The sequence below is a fragment of the Tachypleus tridentatus genome, chromosome 12 (assembly GCF_004210375.1).
Source record: "Tachypleus tridentatus isolate NWPU-2018 chromosome 12, ASM421037v1, whole genome shotgun sequence".
Lineage (NCBI taxonomy): Eukaryota > Metazoa > Arthropoda > Merostomata > Xiphosura > Limulidae > Tachypleus > Tachypleus tridentatus.
The window spans coordinates 136,105,175-136,126,572 of record NC_134836.1 but is presented as its reverse complement, the minus strand read 5'-3'; the positions used below and the strand labels follow the sequence as shown (position 1 = coordinate 136,126,572).

The 21,398-nt window shown below is 31.5% G+C and overlaps 2 protein-coding genes across 6 annotated transcripts in view; both read left to right on the top strand.

The window, feature by feature from the left end:
• Positions 1–360: 360 nt before the first annotated feature.
• Positions 361–3,057, top strand: LOC143235812 (P-selectin-like). The gene is made up of 3 exons (XM_076474006.1): positions 361–367; positions 591–776; positions 2,816–3,057. Exons 1-3 carry the CDS (start codon positions 361–363, stop codon positions 3,055–3,057), a joined length of 435 nt encoding a protein of 144 aa, XP_076330121.1.
• The window catches only part of LOC143234801 (P-selectin-like), a 38,817-nt gene continuing 18,164 nt past the window's right edge, over positions 746–21,398 (top strand). For 3 of the 5 annotated variants that reach the window (XM_076472438.1, XM_076472436.1, XM_076472434.1), the window contains exons 1-14: positions 746–776; positions 2,816–3,001; positions 4,403–4,587; positions 5,099–5,284; positions 6,106–6,291; positions 7,837–8,022; positions 8,532–8,717; positions 9,540–9,725; positions 11,427–11,612; positions 12,125–12,310; positions 13,115–13,300; positions 15,425–15,610; positions 16,152–16,337; positions 17,641–17,826. In XM_076472438.1, coding sequence (XP_076328553.1) covers positions 4,461–4,587; positions 5,099–5,284; positions 6,106–6,291; positions 7,837–8,022; positions 8,532–8,717; positions 9,540–9,725; positions 11,427–11,612; positions 12,125–12,310; positions 13,115–13,300; positions 15,425–15,610; positions 16,152–16,337; positions 17,641–17,826 — 2,173 coding nt within the window. In that variant the 5' untranslated portion in view covers positions 746–776; positions 2,816–3,001; positions 4,403–4,460. The remainder of the gene's footprint in view (positions 777–2,815; positions 3,002–4,402; positions 4,588–5,098; positions 5,285–6,105; positions 6,292–7,836; positions 8,023–8,531; positions 8,718–9,539; positions 9,726–11,426; positions 11,613–12,124; positions 12,311–13,114; positions 13,301–15,424; positions 15,611–16,151; positions 16,338–17,640; positions 17,827–21,398) is intronic. The other 2 variants (XM_076472435.1, XM_076472437.1) reach the window with 2 other exon arrangements.

The window sequence follows — 21,398 nt, the reverse complement described above, 5'->3', positions numbered from 1 at the left end:
AATTATAAATTCAGTACAACATGAATGTTTTATTCTTTGTAATGTAACACATTAATGTGTAATGTGTCTTTTCCAAAATAAGGCCTGAAATTAACACCGAGAGCATCAAAGTCTAACATACCGTTGGTGTGAACGTGCTTTGTAGTTACTTTTGAAAAATGTATACACCGGATAGGTAAAGTGAAGGAAAAGTATAATTGGACCACATTCAGGTCCTTACATTACATAGGCACACAACAGTATGTCTAATAAATAAACTTAAGGATTCCGAAAATTCTATAATTTTGAAGTGTGCGTTTAATAGTTTTCACAATGATATAGGTCCAACTTGTTTGTTTTTGGTTGATTTCAGGATTACTGATGAAGGGTGAGATTCTCCAAAATTATATAAAACATGTTGATCAATGTGTAGCTTGAGCTAAACCTCCCTTGAGTTTAGGCTTAGAGGCTAAACAGTTTTTTGTAACAATAAGTTTATTTATTGAAGCAATACATTGTTAGCATTGTAGGATAAACCTTGGCCAAAATAGTGAAAAACATGTTATGAAAAACAAACGACTTTTATTATCATTTTCTATGTGTTTTTCTAGTTACAAAATCAGAATGTCCAACTTTGAGTGCCCCAGAAAATGGAAAATTATCTGGATTGTGTTCATCTGCTGTGACTGGAGACAGGTGTAAGTTTTCGTGTCTAGAAAAGTACCAACTGGTAGGAAATCCAGGGTTGATCTGTTTGGAGTCTGGTAGTTGGTCTGGAACAACTCCTACTTGTAACAGTGAGAATGCTTTGCTATTTATGTTGTTACTGTACTCCTTTCCTAAGATGATTCATGTTTGGCAGGCTTAGAAAGAACATCTATTACACGAATAGGATCTTTCATGGACATTTGGAAGTTTCTTTTCTGACCAAAATTGCTGACCTGTCCTGTGGTGTCCAGTTATAAAATGAAATTTTTTTTTCCATTGCATATATGTTATACTCTGATGAAAATGACAATAACTGTATGAGGTCAAAGTTCATGGATCTTCTTCAGAATATGCTACTGTCCTCTTTATTCCTTTTCAACTCTGTCAACATGACTTACATCCAGTTTAAGTGACAGCAGAAGAGATCAGTTCCTTAGAAACTATTGTGATTACTAGACCTATCGCTAAGGGATGCTGGTATTGTCACTGTACATACCGTCGTTAAAAATCAAATCAGAAAATTGAAGAAAGTTAAATGGACAACTAAGTATAAATACTTAGTTACAGCTTGTGGTTCATTATTAGAAGAGGATTCTTCTTATAGTCAAAGTTGATATCAAGTGGAAACAGTAATTATTAGAGAGAAAGAACTTATACACTTGGTAAAAAATTGGTCATAAAATTTAAATATTATTTCTCTAACTTTATTAAATCTCATCAATGGCTACCAGCTTTAGCTTCTCTAATTTTGAAATGATAAAATAAAAAAACAACAACAGGTAATTCATCAGAACCAGTCACTACCATCTTGTATATTACTCTAAATTAAAATGAGATATCTGATGTAATCTTATCACACACCGACATCTCCAAACTGCAGAACGTGGTTTTCTTTTTGATGTCAAGAGATTTCAACAACCGAACCTCAGGTCACCAGTACAAATGGATGTATGGAGCTGCTAACTATTGGGTTGCTAAGTCCAAGCTTTGAAGTGGAAATAATCGCTCAAGATGGTCTTATCTGACGGCCATCTTGAGTAACCAAGAGGGGAAAACTCCAATTACCAATGGAGATATAAACTTTTGAGACTGAATTCTAGAACTTCTTTTCAAACTTTAACCTTTCAAAACTGATATATAACAATGACTCAGTTTTGTAAGTTGACATGCCTTTTAGTGTTTTGTATTTTGTTTGTTTGTTTTGGAATTTCGCACAAAGCAACTCGAGGGCTATCTGTGCTAGCCGTCCCTAATTTAGCAGTGTAAGACTAGAGGGACGGCAGCTAGTCATCACCACCCACCGCCAACTCTTGGGCTACTCTTTTACCAACGAATAGTGGGATTGACCGTCACATATAACGCCCCCACGGCTGGGAGGGGGAGCATGTTTTGGCGCGACTCAGGCGCAAACCAGCGACCCTCAGATTACGAAGCGCACGCCTTAACGCGCTAGGCCATGCCAGGCCTAGTGTTTTGTAAGTAATACAATAACACATTAAATAAGAAAATACAAATTGAAATAAGAAAAGAAAATTATTATTTCACTCTCTGTATCAGCAAACAAATTAACAATAACTTAAACTTTATTTCCTAAACTAATCACAGTAGTGTTCAACAAAAAATCACAGGAAGGTTCACAGATTTACAACACTAAATGTGGATGTTCGATTCGCCTTGGCAGTTACAGCCTAAATATTTCAATGTATGGAAATGAACAAACAAACAAGTTTTTCAATTTGCAACTAGAGTGTAGTGTTCAAGCTAACTTGTATAAAATTATGGGTGAAGCAGCTTTCGAAAAATCTCTTTTCTATACTTGAACTGTGATATGTCTGAGTAGCAGTGTAGCTGTCATCATGATTTGATATCAGAACACGTAAACGAAAAAAGTTTTATTGTAAATATTCGTTATTAATAAACACGAAGTTTTTGTAATTCCAGAATTTCAATACAAACTGTAGATTCACGTTCAGATGTTCTTTTCTATCTGTTTAGATGTTACTTCAATCATTGTGTTAATATGATTACGATATACGATTCCTTTGGAACTGAACCAGAAACCCTGACTCATATAATGATATATCCATTCACTACTATCATAAACTGGATTTATTCATTTTTATTTTAGGTACACAATCAGGTTGTCCACCCATAATTGCTCCAGAAAATGGAGAATTATCTGGATTCTGTTCGTCTGCCGTGACTGGAGATAGGTGTGTGTTTTCCTGTCTAGAAGAGTACCAACTAGTAGGAGACCCAGAGGTGATCTGTCTGGAGTCTGGCAGTTGGTCTGGAACAACTCCAACTTGCAACAGTAAGAATGTTTTGTTTCGTTCACATTTTCATCTTACCACTTTCATAAACAGATAGAATCATATCTGTTTACTTGTTATACATAGTTATCAAAACACTTGTAAACTTATTTTGTAAACATCATATTAGCCATTCATAAGGAAACTAACAGGGCAAAAGAAAATATATATTTATTTTTTCACATATCAAACAATAAATTTACAAATTACTATGGATCTGTCTGGAGTCTGGCAGTTGGTCTAGAACAACTCCTACTTATAACAGTAAGAATGTTTTGTTATTTATATTGTAATTATGTTTGTTTCCTAAGATAACATATTTATATAGTTAAAAGTTTGGTTAAGCGGGCAGAGAGCATGTATAAGACCTTTTATGAACATTTGGAAATTTCTCACCAACATCACTGACCTGCCCTCATGGCCATTTTGTAGTTTTTAGGGGCTCCTTACTTAAATATTACGTGAAACATATGTCGAAAAATAATTATTTTAGATAATGCCAAAACGAAATGGAAAATTATTTCTCATTCTACTGATTTTACAAATGTTTCTATTCCAATTTATTCATATTCTTATGTTTCAACATTATCTACAATGTTTCTATTCTGGTTTATTCATATTCTTATGTATCACCTTTATATAAAATGTTTCTATTACAGTTTATTTATATTCTTATGTTTCAACATTATCTACAATGTTTCTATTCTGGTTTATTCATATTCTTATGTATCACCTTTATATAAAATGTTTCTATTACAGTTTATTTATATTCTTATGTTTCAACATTATCTACAATCTTTCTATTCTGATTTATTCATATTCTTATGTTTCATCGTTATCTACAACGTTTCTATTCTGGTTTATTCATATTCTTATGTTTCGCCTTTATTTAGAATGTTTCTATTCTGGTTTATTCATATTTCTATGTTTCGCCTTTATCTACAATGTTTCTATTCTGATTTATTCATATTTTTATGTTTCACCTATATGTACAATGTTTCTATTCTGGTTTATTAATATTCTTATGTTTCACCTTTATCAACAATGTTTCTATTACAATTTATTCATATTCCTATGTTTCGCCTTTATCTACAATGTTTCTGTTCTCATTTATTCATATTCTTATGTTTCACCTTCATCTACAATGCTTTAAGTTTTCAGCATTCCATATCTGGTATTTTATTGAATGTTGAGACGGTTAAACAAACGTTAGAGACATCAGGTTCCAATTACACTTTGAATGACCAATCTTTTTACTTATGACTAATTTTATATAATAATTAAGACAGTTTTACTATAACTTGTACAAAAAATTTTGGCTCGTGTATCGTCACAAAATCTTTAACTTCTAGTATGTAGAAACAAGCTCTCAATATTTCCACTTTATTACTTTCTGTCTTCAGTTCAACAGTCCTACTGTCCAGCAATCACTGCTCCTGAAAATGGAGAAATAGCAGGAATATGTTCAGCTGCAGTGACAGGAGATCGATGTACGTTCTCTGTGTAGGAGACTACCAACTAGTTGGAGTCTCAGATTTGACCTGTTTGGACACTGGAGGTTGGTCTGGAGAAAGTCCAACATGTGAACGTAAGTTATATTTTTCACATTTATCGTGAACACTTTGTAGTTACAGACCAGATTATTCAGTGTTTAGACTTGAATAAATATATGAACTAGACTAGTGTAACAATATGTAACAAGAATATGGTGTTCAAGCCAACTTGTAGAAAATTATAGGTGAAGCAACTTTCGAAAAAACTATTTTCAACACTTCAACTGTGATATGTCTGAGTTACAGTGTAGCCGCCATCTTGATTTCATATCAGAACACGTGAATGAGAAAGTGTTATTCTAAGTATTCCTTATAAATAAACTCGAACTTTTTGTAGTTTCATAATACTAAATAATGTTTATGTACATATTTTAGATTCAATTTTACATATCCTTTCTATTAGTTTAGAAATTACTTTCATTGTTATGGTAATATGATAAGGAAATGTACTCCAAATCCTTTCTTACTAAACCACGAACCATCCCTCATATAGATATGTATTCATTCACTACTATCATAATCTGGATTTATTCTTTTTTTTTTTAGTTACACAATCAGGTTGTCCACCCTTAAGTGCCCCAGAAAATGGAGAATTATCTGGATTCTGTTCGTCTGCCGTGACTGGAGATAGGTGTATGTTTTCCTGTCTAGAAGAGTACCAACTAGTAGGAGACTCAGAGTTGATATGTCTGGAGTCTGGCAGTTGGTCTGGAACAACTCCTATTTGTAACAGTACGAAACTTTCCTTTTGTTAGCATTTTCATCTTACCACTTTCCCAAACTGATAGAAGTGTATAAGTTTACTTGTTATACATAGTTATCAAATCACACATAAACTTAATTTGTAAACATCATATTAAACAATCATAACGAAAATAACAGAGAAAAGAAAATATATATTTATTTTTTCACGTATCAAACAATAAATTTACAAATTCCACGTATGATTACAAAATCATCACATATTCAGATTACTGTGACTTATATCACTCAGTTTAAATTGTTTATATCATTTAGAAGTAGAACAAAAGTTTCCAATTCTATTCGTTCTGTAGAAGTACGAGTGATGGCAACTTTCGTGAAGGTAACTCAGTTTATGTGTATATCAAGTAAACAGAATTAAGCTTTCTAATTCTTTAGAGTCGTTGGAAGAAGTAGTTAACATTTTCTAAAACTTACTTCCATAATTAAAGTATTCAAAATTTATTTACAAATTAGTTGTTTTCTTCAGTTTTAATAAAAAAGTTAATTTAGTACATTTGATGTTGTGTGTTCCTGTGTAAATTATCATAAATTATTGTACAACCATTTTATTATTTCTTCTTGTATCACTTCTAAACAAGGAATTTTGTTAGAGTATCATTAAAGATAAGATCTATGTATTTGTTTAGCCTTCTGTGACACATTAGGCTTAACGATCTCACATTCTACAGACAAGAGATTAAAGAAACAATATGGTGAGACTGTAGAAGAAACATTGACCTTGGTATTAAATAACATCTGTGATAGTTATGAAATTATTTTTGTAAATTTAATATCTATTTTACAATTAGTTACTGAACCAGGATGTCCAACTTTGAGGGCCCCAGAAAATGGAGAATTATCTGGATTCTGTTCGTCTGCTGTGACTGGAGACAGGTGTACTTTCTCCTGTCTACAAGACTACCAACTAATAGGAGACTCAGAGCTGATCTGTCTGGAATCTGGCAGTTGGTCAGGAACAACTCCCACTTGTAACAGTAAGAATGTTTTGTTTTGTTAACATTTTCATCTTACCACTTTCATAAACCGATACAATCATATACGTTTACTTGTTATACATACATATCAAAACGCTTGTAAACTTATTTTGTAAATATCATATTAGCTATTCATAATGAAACTAACAGAGCAAAAGAAAATATATATTTATTTTTTCACATATCAAACAATAAATATACAAATTACTATGGATCTGTCTGGAGTCTGGCAGTTGGTCTAGAAAAACTCCTACTTATAACAGTAAGAATGTTTTGCTATTTATGTTGTAATTGTGTTCGTTTCTTAAGATAACACATTTATATAGTTAAAGTTTGTTAAGTGGGCAGAGAGCATGTATAAGACCTTTATGAACATTTGGAAATTTCTCACCAAGATCACTGACCTGCCCTCATGGCCATTTTGTAGTTTTAGGGCTCCTTACTTAAATATTGCGTGAAACATATGTCGAAAAATGATTATTTTAGATAATGCCAAAACGAAATGGAAAATTATTTCTCATTCTACTGATTTTACAAATGTTTCTATTCCAATTTATTCATATTCTTATGTTTTAACATTTTCTACAATGTTTCTATTCCAATTTATTCATATTCTGATGTTTCAACATTATATACAATGTTTCTATTCTGGTTATTCATATTCTTATGTTTCTCCTTTATCTACAATGTTTCTATTCCAGTTTATTCATATTTTTATGTTTTACCTTTATCTACAATCTTTCTATTCTGATTTATTCATATTTTTATGCTTCATCTTTATCTATAATGTTTCTATTCTGGTTTATTCATATTCTTATGTTTCGCCTTTATTTAGAATGTTTCTATTCTGGTTTATTCATATTCCTATGTTTCGCCTTTATCTACAATGTTTCTATTCACGTTTATTCATATTCTTATTTTTCACCTTTATCTACAATGTTTCTATTACAGTTTATTCATATGCCTATGTTTCGTCTTTATCTACAATGTTTCTGTTCTGATTTATTCATATTTTTATGTTTCACCTATATGTACAATGTTTCTATTCTGGTTTATTAATATTCTTATGTTTCACCTTTATCAACAGTGTTTCTATTACAGTTTATTCATATTCCTATGTTTCGCCTTTATCTTTAATGTTTCTATTCTGGTTTATTCATATTCTTATGTTTCACCTTTATCTATAATGTTTCTATATTGGTTTATTCATATTCCTATGTTTCGCCTTTTTCTACAATGTTTCTGTTCTCATTTATTCATATTCTTATGTTTCACCTTCATCTACAATGCTTTAAGTTTTCAGCATTCCATATCTGGTATTTTATTGAATGTTGAGACGGTTAAACAAACGTTAGAGACATCAGGTTCCAATTACACTTTGAATGACCAATCCTTTTACTTATGACTAATTTTATATAATAATTAAGACAGTTTTACTATAACTTGTACAAAACATTTTGGCTCGTGTATCGTCACAAAATCTTTAACTTCTAGTATGTAGAAACAAGCTCTCAATATTTCCACTTTATTACTTTCTGTCTTCAGTTCAACAGTCCTACTGTCCAGCAATCACTGCTCCTGAAAATGGAGAAATAGCAGGAATATGTTCAGCTGCAGTGACAGGAGATCGATGTACGTTCTCCTGTGTAGGAGACTACCAACTAGTTGGAGTCTCAGATTTGACCTGTTTGGACACTGGAGGTTGGTCTGGAGAAAGTCCAACATGTGAACGTAAGTTATATTTTTCACATTTATCGTGAACACTTTGTAGTTACAGACCAGATTATTCAGTGTTTAGACTTGAATAAATATATGAACTAGACTAGTGTAACAATATGTAACAAGAATATGGTGTTCAAGCCAACTTGTAGAAAATTATAGGTGAAGCAACTTTCGAAAAAACTATTTTCAACACTTCAACTGTGATATGTCTGAGTTACAGTGTAGCCGCCATCTTGATTTCATATCAGAACACGTGAATGAGAAAGTGTTATTCTAAGTATTCCTTATAAATAAACTCGAACTTTTTGTAGTTTCATAATACTAAATAATGTTTATGTACATATTTTAGATTCAATTTTACATATCCTTTTCTATTAGTTTAGAAATTACTTTCATTGTTATGGTAATATGATAAGGAAATGTACTCCAAATCCTTTCTTACTAAACCACGAACCATCCCTCATATAGATATGTATTCATTCACTACTATCATAATCTGGATTTATTCTTTTTTTTAGTTACACAATCAGGTTGTCCACCCTTAAGTGCCCCAGAAAATGGAGAATTATCTGGATTCTGTTCGTCTGCCGTGACTGGAGATAGGTGTATGTTTTCCTGTCTAGAAGAGTACCAACTAGTAGGAGACTCAGAGTTGATATGTCTGGAGTCTGGCAGTTGGTCTGGAACAACTCCTATTTGTAACAGTACGAAACTTTCCTTTTGTTAGCATTTTCATCTTACCACTTTCCCAAACTGATAGAAGTGTATAAGTTTACTTGTTATACATAGTTATCAAATCACATATAAACTTAATTTGTAAACATCATATTAAACAATCATAACGAAAATAACAGAGAAAAGAAAATATATATTTATTTTTTCACGTATCAAACAATAAATTTACAAATTCCACGTATGATTACAAAATCATCACATATTCAGATTACTGTGACTTATATCACTCAGTTTAAATTGTTTATATCATTTAGAAGTAGAACAAAAGTTTCCAATTCTATTCGTTCTGTAGAAGTACGAGTGATGGCAACTTTCGTGAAGGTAACTCAGTTTATGTGTATATCAAGTAAACAGAATTAAGCTTTCTAATTCTTTAGAGTCGTTGGAAGAAGTAGTTAACATTTTCTAAAACTTACTTCCATAATTAAAGTATTCAAAATTTATTTACAAATTAGTTGTTTTCTTCAGTTTTAATAAAAAAGTTAATTTAGTACATTTGATGTTGTGTGTTCCTGTGTAAATTATCATAAATTATTGTACAACCATTTTATTATTTCTTCTTGTATCACTTCTAAACAAGGAATTTTGTTAGAGTATCATTAAAGATAAGATCTATGTATTTGTTTAGCCTTCTGTGACACATTAGGCTTAACGATCTCACATTCTACAGACAAGAGATTAAAGAAACAATATGGTGAGACTGTAGAAGAAACATTGACCTTGGTATTAAATAACATCTGTGATAGTTATGAAATTATTTTTGTAAATTTAATATCTATTTTTACAATTAGTTACTGAACCAGGATGTCCAACTTTGAGTGCCCCAGAAAATGGAGAATTATCTGGATTCTGTTCGTCTGCTGTGACTGGAGACAGGTGTACTTTCTCCTGTCTACAAGACTACCAACTAATAGGAGACTCAGAGCTGATCTGTCTGGAATCTGGCAGTTGGTCAGGAACAACTCCCACTTGTAACAGTAAGAATGTTTTGTTTTGTTAACATTTTCATCTTACCACTTTCATAAACCGATACAATCATATACGTTTACTTGTTATACATACATATCAAAACGCTTGTAAACTTATTTTGTAAATATCATATTAGCTATTCATAATGAAACTAACAGAGCAAAAGAAAATATATATTTATTTTTTCACATATCAAACAATAAATTTACAAATTACTATGGATCTGTTTGTAGTCTGGCAGTTGGTTTAGAACAACTCCTACTTATAACAGTAAGAATGTTTTGTTATTTATGTTGTAATTGTGTTCGTTTCTTAAGATAACACATTTATATAGTTAAAAGTTTGGTTAAGTGGGCAGAGAGCATGTATAAGACCTTTTATGAACATTTGGAAATTTCTCACCAAGATCACTGACCTGCCCTCATGGCCATTTTGTAGTTTTTAGGGGCTCCTTACTTAAATATTGCGTGAAACATATGTCGAAAAATGATTATTTTAGATAATGCCAAAACGAAATGGAAAATTATTTCTCATTCTACTGATTTTACAAATGTTTCTATTCCAATTTATTCATATTCTTATGTTTTAACATTTTCTACAATGTTTCTATTCCAATTTATTCATATTCTGATGTTTCAACATTATATACAATGTTTCTATTCTGGGTTATTCATATTCTTATGTTTCTCCTTTATCTACAATGTTTCTATTCCAGTTTATTCATATTTTTATGTTTTACCTTTATCTACAATCTTTCTATTCTGATTTATTCATATTTTTATGCTTCATCTTTATCTATAATGTTTCTATTCTGGTTTATTCATATTCTTATGTTTCGCCTTTATTTAGAATGTTTCTATTCTGGTTTATTCATATTCCTATGTTTCGCCTTTATCTACAATGTTTCTATTCACGTTTATTCATATTCTTATTTTTCACCTTTATCTACAATGTTTCTATTACAGTTTATTCATATGCCTATGTTTCGTCTTTATCTACAATGTTTCTGTTCTGATTTATTCATATTTTTATGTTTCACCTATATGTACAATGTTTCTATTCTGGTTTATTAATATTCTTATGTTTCACCTTTATCTACAATCTTTCTATTCTGATTTATTCATATTCTTATGTTTCATCGTTATCTACAACGTTTCTATTCTGGTTTATTCATATTCTTATGTTTCGCCTTTATTTAGAATGTTTCTATTCTGGTTTATTCATATTTCTATGTTTCGCCTTTATCTACAATGTTTCTATTCTGATTTATTCATATTTTTATGTTTCACCTATATGTACAATGTTTCTATTCTGGTTTATTAATATTCTTATGTTTCACCTTTATCAACAATGTTTCTATTACAATTTATTCATATTCCTATGTTTCGCCTTTATCTACAATGTTTCTGTTCTCATTTATTCATATTCTTATGTTTCACCTTCATCTACAATGCTTTAAGTTTTCAGCATTCCATATCTGGTATTTTATTGAATGTTGAGACGGTTAAACAAACGTTAGAGACATCAGGTTCCAATTACACTTTGAATGACCAATCTTTTTACTTATGACTAATTTTATATAATAATTAAGACAGTTTTACTATAACTTGTACAAAAAATTTTGGCTCGTGTATCGTCACAAAATCTTTAACTTCTAGTATGTAGAAACAAGCTCTGAATATTTCCACTTTATTACTTTCTGTCTTCAGTTCAACAGTCCTACTGTCCAGTAATTACTGCTCCTGAAAATGGAGAAATAGCAGGAATATGTTCAGCTGCAGTAACAGGAGATCGATGTACGTTCTCCTGTGTAGGAGACTACCAACTAGTTGGAGTCGCAGATTTGACCTGTTTGGACACTGGAAGTTGGTCTGGAGAAAGTCCAACATGTGAACGTAAGTTATATTTTTCACATTTATCGTGAACACTTTGTAGTTACAGACCAGATTATTCAGTGTTTAGACTTGAATAAATATATGAACTAGACTAGTGTAACAATATGTAACAAGAATATGGTGTTCAAGCCAACTTGTAGAAAATTATAGGTGAAGCAACTTTCGAAAAAACTATTTTCAACACTTCAACTGTGATATGTCTGAGTTACAGTGTAGCCGCCATCTTGATTTCATATCAGAACACGTGAATGACAAAGTGTTATTCTAAGTATTCCTTATAAATAAACTCGAACTTTTTGTATTTTCATAATACTAAGTAATGTTTATGTACATATTTTAGATTCAGTTTTACATATCCTTTTCTATTAGTTTAGAAATTACTTTCATTGTTATGGTAATATGATAAGGAAATGTACTCCAAATCCTTTCTTACTAAACCACGAACCATCCCTCATATAGATATGTATTCATTCACTACTATCATAATCTGGATTTATTCTTTTTTTTTTTAGTTACACAATCAGGTTGTCCACCCTTAAGTGGCCCAGAAAATGGAGAATTATCTGGATTCTGTTCGTCTGCCGTGACTGGAGATAGGTGTATGTTTTCCTGTCTAGAAGAGTACCAACTAGTAGGAGACTCAGAGTTGATATGTCTGGAGTCTGGCAGTTGGTCTGGAACAACTCCTATTTGTAACAGTACGAAACTTTCCTTTTGTTAGCATTTTCATCTTACCACTTTCCCAAACTGATAGAAGTGTATAAGTTTACTTGTTATACATAGTTATCAAATTTGTAAACATCATATTAAACAATCATAACGAAAATAACAGAGAAAAGAAAATATATATTTATTTTTTCACGTATCAAACAATAAATTTACAAATTCCTCGTATGATTACAAAATCATCACATATTCAGATTACTGTGACTTATATCACTCAGTTTAAATTGTTTATATCATTTAGAAGTAGAACAAAAGTTTCCAATTCTATTCGTTCTGTAGAAGTACGAGTGATGGCAACTTTCGTGAAGGTAACTCAGTTTATGTGTATATCAAGTAAACAGAATTAAACTTTCTAATTCTTTAGAGTCGTTGGAAGAAGTAGTTAACATTTTCTAAAACTTACTTCCATAATTAAAGTATTCAAAATTTATTTACAAATTAGTTGTTTTCTTCAGTTTTAATAAAAAAGTTAATTTAGTACATTTGATGTTGTGTGTTCCTGTGTAAATTATCATAAATTATTGTACAACCATTTTATTATTTCTTCTTGTATCACTTCTAAACAAGGAATTTTGTTAGAGTATCATTAAAGATAAGATCTATGTATTTGTTTAGCCTTCTGTGACACATTAGGCTTAACGATCTCACATTCTACAGACAAGAGATTAAAGAAACAATATGGTGAGACTGTAGAAGAAACATTGACCTTGGTATTAAATAACATCTGTGATAGTTATGAAATTATTTTGTAAATTTAATATCTATTTTACAATTAGTTACTAAAGCAGGATGTCCAACTTTGAGTGCCCCAGAAAATGGAGAATTATCTGGATTCTGTTCGTCTGCTGTGACTGGAGACAGGTGTACTTTCTCCTGTCTACAAGACTACCAACTAATAGGAGACTCAGAGCTGATCTGTCTGGAATCTGGCAGTTGGTCAGGAACAACTCCCACTTGTAACAGTAAGAATGTTTTGTTTTGTTAACATTTTCATCTTACCACTTTCATAAACCGATACAATCATATACGTTTACTTGTTATACATACATATCAAAACACTTGTAAACTTATTTTGTAAATATCATATTAGCTATTCATAATGAAACTAACAGAGCAAAAGAAAATATATATTTATTTTTTCACATATCAAACAATAAATTTACAAATTACTATGGATCTGTCTGGAGTCTGACAGTTGATTTAGAACAACTCCTACTTATAACAGTAAGAATGTTTTGTTATTTATGTTGTAATTGTGTTCGTTTCTTAAGATAACACATTTATATAGTTAAAAGTTTGGTTAAGTGGGCAGAGAGCATGTATAAGACCTTTTATGAACATTTGGAAATTTCTCACCAAGATCACTGACCTGCCCTCATGGCCATTTTGTAGTTTTTAGGGGCTCCTTACTTAAATATTTCGTGAAACATATGTCGAAAAATGATTATTTTAGATAATGCCAAAACGAAATGGAAAATTATTTCTCATTCTACTGATTTTACAAATGTTTCTATTCCAATTTATTCATATTCTTATGTTTCAACATTATATACAATGTTTCTATTCTGGGTTATTCATATTCTTATGTTTCTCCTTTATCTACAATGTTTCTATTCCAGTTTATTCATATTTTTATGTTTCACCTTTATCTACAATCTTTCTATTCTGATTTATTCATATTCTTATGTTTCATCGTTATCTACAATGTTTTTATTACAGTTAATTCATATTCCTATGTTTCGTCTTTATCTACAATGTTTCTATTCTGGTTTATTCATATTCTTATATTTGAACATTATCTACAATGTTTCTATTCTGGTTTATTCGTATTCTTATGTTTTATCGTTATCTACCATGTTTCTATTCTGGTTTATTCATATTCTTATGTGTCACCTTGATCTACAATGTTTCTATTCTGGTTTATTCATATTCTTATGTTTCACCTTGATCTACAATGTTTCTATTCTGGTTTATTCATATTCTTATGTGTCACCTTTATTTAAAATGTTTCTATTACAGTTTATTTCTATTCTTATATATCACCTTTATATAAAATGTTTCTATTACAGTTTATTCATATTCTTATGTTTCACCTTTATATACAATGTTTCTATTCAAGTTTATTCATATTCTTATGTTTCATTGTTATCTACAACGTTTCTATACTGGTTTATTCATATTCCTATGTTTCGTCTTTATCTACAATGTTTCTATTCTGATTTATTCATATTCTTATGTTTCACTGTTATCTACAATGTTTCTCTTCAGGTTTATTCATATTCTTATGTTTCACCTTCACCTACAATGCTTTAAGTTTTCTGTATTCCACATTTAGCTATCTTATTGAATGTTTAGATGGTTAACACTCCTACGAAAAGTGGGGCCTAATAGGCCCCAGAGCAACTTGAAAGGTTATTAATATTAGGCTAATAAATTTGTATTTAAATGAAATTGTCATTTCATTTGATTTCATTTCATTAAATTATTTATGAATAAATAATATTTTTTTATTTGTTTCACTGTTATCTACAATGTTTCTATTCTGATTTATTCATATTCTTGTCAAAGTGAAGAAATTCAACCAAGTGCGGGTAAACGGCGGGAGTAACTATGACTCTCGATAGCCAAATGCCTCGTCATCTAATTAGTGACGCGCATGAATGTATTAACGAGATTCCCACTGTCCCTATCTACTATCTAGCGAAACCACAGCTAAGGGAACGGGCTTGGAGAAATCAGCGGACTTGTATTCACATTCATAATATTCTTGAATGTTAACTTCAATGAAATGGGAATTTCATTTAAATACAAAATTATTAGCCTAATATTACTAACCTTTCAAGTTGCTCTGGGGCCTATTAGGCCCCACTTTTCGTAGGAGTGTTAAACAAGCGTTAGACATTAGGTTCCAATTACACTTTGAATGACCAATCTTTTTACTTATGACTAATTTTATATAATAATTAAGACAGTTTTACTATAACTTGTACAAAAAATTTGGGCTCGTGTATCGTCACAAAATCTTTAACTTCTAGTATGTAGAAACAAGCTCTCAATATTTCCACTTTATTACTTTCTGTCTTCAGTTCAACAGTCCTACTGTCCAGCAATCACTGCTCCTGAAAATGGAGAAATAGCAGGAATATGTTCAGCTGCAGTGACAGGAGATCGATGTACGTTCTCCTGTGTAGGAGACTACCAACTAGTTGGAGTCTCAGATTTGACCTGTTTGGACACTGGAAGTTGGTCTGGAGAAAGTCCAACATGTGAACGTAAGTTATATTTTTCACATTTATCGTGAACACTTTGTAGTTACAGACCAGATTATTCAGTGTTTAGACTTGAATAAATATATGAACTAGACTAGTGTAACAATATGTAACAAGAATATGGTGTTCAAGCCAACTTGTAGAAAATTATAGGTGAAGCAACTTTCGAAAAAACTATTTTCAACACTTCAACTGTGATATGTCTGAGTTACAGTGTAGCCGCCATCTTGATTTCATATCAGAACACGTGAATGAGAAAATGTTACATTGTAACTTATGATAAATTATTGTACAACCATTTTATTATTTCTTCTTGTATCACTTCTAAACAAGGAATTTGGTTAGAGTGTCATTAAAGATAAAATCTATGTATTTGTTTAGCCTTCTGTGACATATTAGGCTTAACGATCTCACATTCTACATACGAGAGATTAAAGAAACAATATGGTGAGACTGTAGAAGAAACACTGACCTAAGTATTAAATAACATCTGTCATAGTTATGAAATTGTTTTTGTAAATTTAATATCTATTTTTACAATTAGTTACTGAATCAGGATGTCCAACTTTGAGTGCCCCAGAAAATGGAGAATTATCTGGATTGTGTTCGTCTGCCGTGACTGGAGACAGGTGTACGTTCTCCTGTCTGGAAAACTACCAACTAGTAGGAGACTCAGAATTGATCTGTCTGGAGTCTGGAAGTTGGTCTGGAACAACTCCCACTTGTAACAGTAAGAATATTTTGTTTTGTTAACATTTTTGTTTTAACAATTTCCTAAACTGATACAAGTATATAAAATGTCTTGTTTTAGATAGTTATAAAAACATTTAGTGTTTTGTGAACATCGTAATAACCATTCATACAGGAAATAATACAGAGTGAAATAAAAGATATCCTTACTTTTTGATGCATGAAATGATCAATTTACAAATTCGTTGTATATTTACAAACTAATAATCTATTCATGTGACAGGTGTGTATCACTTAAGTGAAACAAACATTGTGAGTCTTTAGAATTACTAAACATTATGGTTTTGTAACGTTGTATCACAAGAAATTACGAACTGAGTTTTTAAAAGTCTGTATAAGATATTTGATCTTGTATAGTGAAACTTCATGTGTGTCTAATCTCGCACCTTGGTGTCTATTAATAATTATTTTTATGTAAGAAACAAGTACATTAACCTGTATTATGATAGTAGTTAGCCAAATCCATTGTACTAATACAAACATAATACCAATAAAGTTTGAAAACATCTAAACAAAATGTTTATTTAATTATCACTTAAGTTTACACAGTTTTCTTGATTTATAAAACTTTTATGAGATTCAAAACTAATTACAACGTTACCTTTCATAGCACTTCTTTACTAAATGGTTCATATCTAAATCTGGTTCATTTCACTTCTTATTCAATGCTTAAAGTACATATATTGTTCATCACTAGAATCTGTTAGTGAACATTGCAAGATACCTGACTATTAAGAGGGTAAATCAGTATAATAAAATAATATGATAAAAAATAAGTGGTTAAAGTGTCTTTCTTATAGGGTTTGAATATTTATGTTTTTCTAGAGGATACATGCTCAAATACATGTTTGTTAAGCAATTATAACAAAACGTTCATAATTTACTGGGTTTAACAAGTCCATAACTGTTATCATAATTAACAATAATCCTGTAGTACCTGGTTCACTTCTTGTCCAAATAAACCTTCCTTCCTTAATTAAAATATAGTATAGAACATCATTTCAACCTTTTCAGGTCATTTTGATGCTAAAAATTTGTCTTTCTAAACATGAAGATGGCCTAAGAAGGTCAAAACGTAATTCTGTAGTTTATTTTAATTAAAGTTCTTATACACCTCACCAGCTGTAGTGAGAATACATTTTACCTTTATGTGGGTTTCACATCATCACGAAACAGGATTAAAGTTTATATTATTCATCACTATAATCTGTTAGTGACCTTTAACCAGTATTATTTGGCAACAAGTTTTAGATGTTTCCACTCTAGCACTGTTCTATTTTCAGTTCAACAGTCCTACTGTCCAACAATCACTGCTCCTGAAAATGGAGAAATAGCAGGATCATGTTCATCTGCAGTGACAGGAGATCGATGTGCTTTCTCCTGTGTAGGAAACTACCAACTGGTAGGACTTTCGGATTTGACATGCTTGGACACCGGAAATTGGTCTGGAGAACGTCCATCATGTGAACGTAAGTTATGTTTTTCATTTCTTCAGAGACTTTGTTGCTACATGATTCCTATACTATGTTTGTTTAAATTTAAATAGAAACGAATGACAACATATATCCAAAGCTGTTGTGTTTATGGATGTATTAAGTCAGTATAATTAGTCGTGGGTTTACCAATGTGTATTACACTGCTAGACATTCTCATGGTACAGTATAATGTTTTATATGTGGATAGAACAATTGAGTATTTCCAGCTGAAGAAGCATGATCTCATTTATTAGGAAAATATGAAAACACCGTCCCAGCATGGTCAGGTGGGTAAGGTACTCGACTCGTATTCTGAGGATCTCAGGTTCGAATTCTCATTACACCAAACATGCTCGCCCTTTCAGCCGTGAGAGCATTATAGTGTCACGGGAAATCCCACTATTCATTGGTAAAAGAGTAGCTCAAGGGTTGACAGTGGATGGTGATGAATAGCTGCTTTCCTTCCAGTCTTACACTGCTAAATTAGGGACAGTTACACAGATAGGCCTCGTGTAGTTTCGCACAAAATTCAAAACAAACATTAAAAAATAAGAAAGGAAACTGATGTAAATGTTGAGTAACTTCAGACATCAGAAGTTACTGTTCATGACTAAGTTGAACTTTTATGTCATCTGATTTCACTGAAGGTTCACCTAAATAAATTTACTTTCAAATAGAACTGTAAGTCTAGTAATAATATTTCATAGATTGTGAACCTGAATTTATTTGTTTGGTATAAGCCTACGGATTCTAAAACAGTAGTTCCTTAACAATATAGAGGATTGTAAAACAGTAGACCTTTAACAATATAGAGGATTGTAAAACAGTAGCCCTTTAACAATATAGAGGATTGTAAAACAGTAGCCCCTTAATAATATAGAGTGGATATAATTTGTTCAATAATGAAACATCTGACAGAGTTTGTTAGAATAAATAAAGATGGTTTTTAAAGCAAAAACTAAACGTTTTTTAGATAAACTAAATACTTTGTTCTCTCCGAGAAAGGACCTTACAAAACACTCAGATATTACAGTAACTCAAAATTAGATGTTACTTCCACTAAAATGCTTATGCTCATTACGAAAGTATTCTAAGTACCTCAAAGCTAGAAACGTGTTACTTCAGATAAAATGTTTATGATAATTAAGGACGTATTCTAAGTACCTCAGAGTTGGAAACATGGTACTTCTGATAAACTGTTTATTATAATTAGGAAAGTATTCTAAGTACCTCAAAGTTTCAAATGCATTACTTCTGAAAAATGTTTATGATAATAAGGAAAGTATTCTTAAACATTCTAGGTCTGTTCTGTAGTACAGTTCAATAATGTACTTCGAATCCCTCTATGGCCCATTCTTTTACCACTCACCAACACTTAGTTATTAAACATATTTTTCAGCCACTTAATTAATTTTTAAATAGAATGGAAAGTAATTATCTTAGTTTTGGATATTTATACAAATTTACTAACTGGCTATCTGTGTCGGTCGTCTCTATTTTTCTAATTCACTGAGTACAGGGAATATTGCTAGCCAACAGTACCCACCAACAATTCTTTAGCTGTTTTTGTCAAAGAAGTTACAAGATGTGACTGTTACCCTTATAATACACCGATGTCACCAAAAAAATGTAGACTACAATTTTCTTTTCTTGCAGTCACGAGTTGCAGACATTAACCAAGCAGAATCATAATGAATAACACTAACTACTCAGCCAAGCAGAAACATAATGAATAACACTAACTACTCAGCCAAGCAGAATCATAATAAACAACACTAACCACTCAGCCAAGCAGAATCATAATAAACAACACTAACCACTCAGCCAAGCAGAATCATAATGAATAACACACTAATCAGGCAAGCAGAATCATAATGAATAACACTAACCACTCAGCCAAGCAGAATCATAATGAATTACACTAACTACTCAGCCAAGGAGAATCATAATGAATAACACTAACTACTCAGCCAAGCAGAATCATAATGAATAACACTAACTAATCAGCCAAGCAGAATCATAATGAACAACACTAACTACTCAGCCAAGCAGAATCATCATGAACAACACTAACTACTCAGCCAAGCAGAATCATCATGAATAACACTAACCACTCAGCCAAGCAGAATCATAATGAACAACACTAACTACTCACCCAAGCAGAATCATAATGAATAACACTAACTACTCAGCCAAGCAGAATCATAATAAACAACACTAACTACTCAGCCAAGCAGAATCATAATAAACAACACTAACTACTCAGCCAAGCAGAATCATAATAAACAACACTAACTACTCAGCCAAGCAGAATCATAATAAACAACACTAACTACTCAGCCAAGCAGAATCATAATGAATAACACTAACTACTCAGCCAAGCAGAATCATAATGAATAACACTAACTACTCAGCCAAGCAGAATAATAATGAATAACACTAACTACTCAGCCAAGCAGAATCATAATGAATAACACTAACTACTCAGCCAAGCAGAATCATAATGAATAACACTAACTACTCAGCCAAGCAGAATCATAATGAATAACACTAACTACTCAGCCAAGCAGAATCATAATGAATAACACTAACTACTCAGCCAAGCAGAATCATAATGAATTACACTAACTACTCAACCAAGGAGAATCATAATGAATAACACTAACTACTCAGCCAATCAAATCATGATAAACAACACTAACTACTCAGCCAAGCAGAATCATAATGAATAACACTAACTACTCAACCAAGCAGAATCATAATAAACAATACTAACTACTCAGCCAAGCAGAATCATAATGAATAACAGTAACTACTCAGCCAAGCAGAATCATAATGAATAACACTAACTACTCAGCCAAGCAGAATCATAATAAACAACACTAACTACTCAGCCAAGCAGAATCATAATAAACAACACTAACTACTCAGCCAAGCAGAATCATAATAAACAACACTAACTACTCAGCCAAGCAGAATCATAATGAATAACACTAACTTCTCAGCCAAGCAGAATCATAATGAATAACACTAACTACTCAGCCAAGCAGAATCATAATGAATAACACTAACTACTCAGCCAAGCAGAATCATAATGAATAACACTAACTACTCAGCCAAGCAGAATCATAATGAATTACACTAACTACTCAACCAAGGAGAATCATAATGAATAACACTAACAACTCAGCCAAGCAGAATCATAATGAATAACACTAACTACTCAGCCAATCAAATCATGATAAACAACACTAACTACTCAGCCAAGCAGAATCATAATGAATAACACTAACTACTCAGCCAAGCAGAATCATAATAAACAACACTAACTTCTCAGCCAAGCAGAATCATGATACACAACACTAACTACTCAGCCAAGCAGAATCATAATGAATAACACTAACTAATCAGCCAAGCAGAATCATAATGAATAACACTAACTAATCAGCCAAGCAGAATCATGATGAACAACACTAACTACTCAGCCAAGCAGAATCATAATGAATAACACTAACCACTCAGCCAAGCAGAATCATAATGAACAACACTAACTACTCAGCCAAGCA

Coding starts and splice junctions, on each gene's coding strand:
- LOC143235812 (XM_076474006.1), top strand. Junction 777..2,815: donor AACAACTCCTACTTGTAACA/GTGAGAATGCTT, acceptor TTTTTATTTTAG/GTACACAATCAGGTTGTCCA.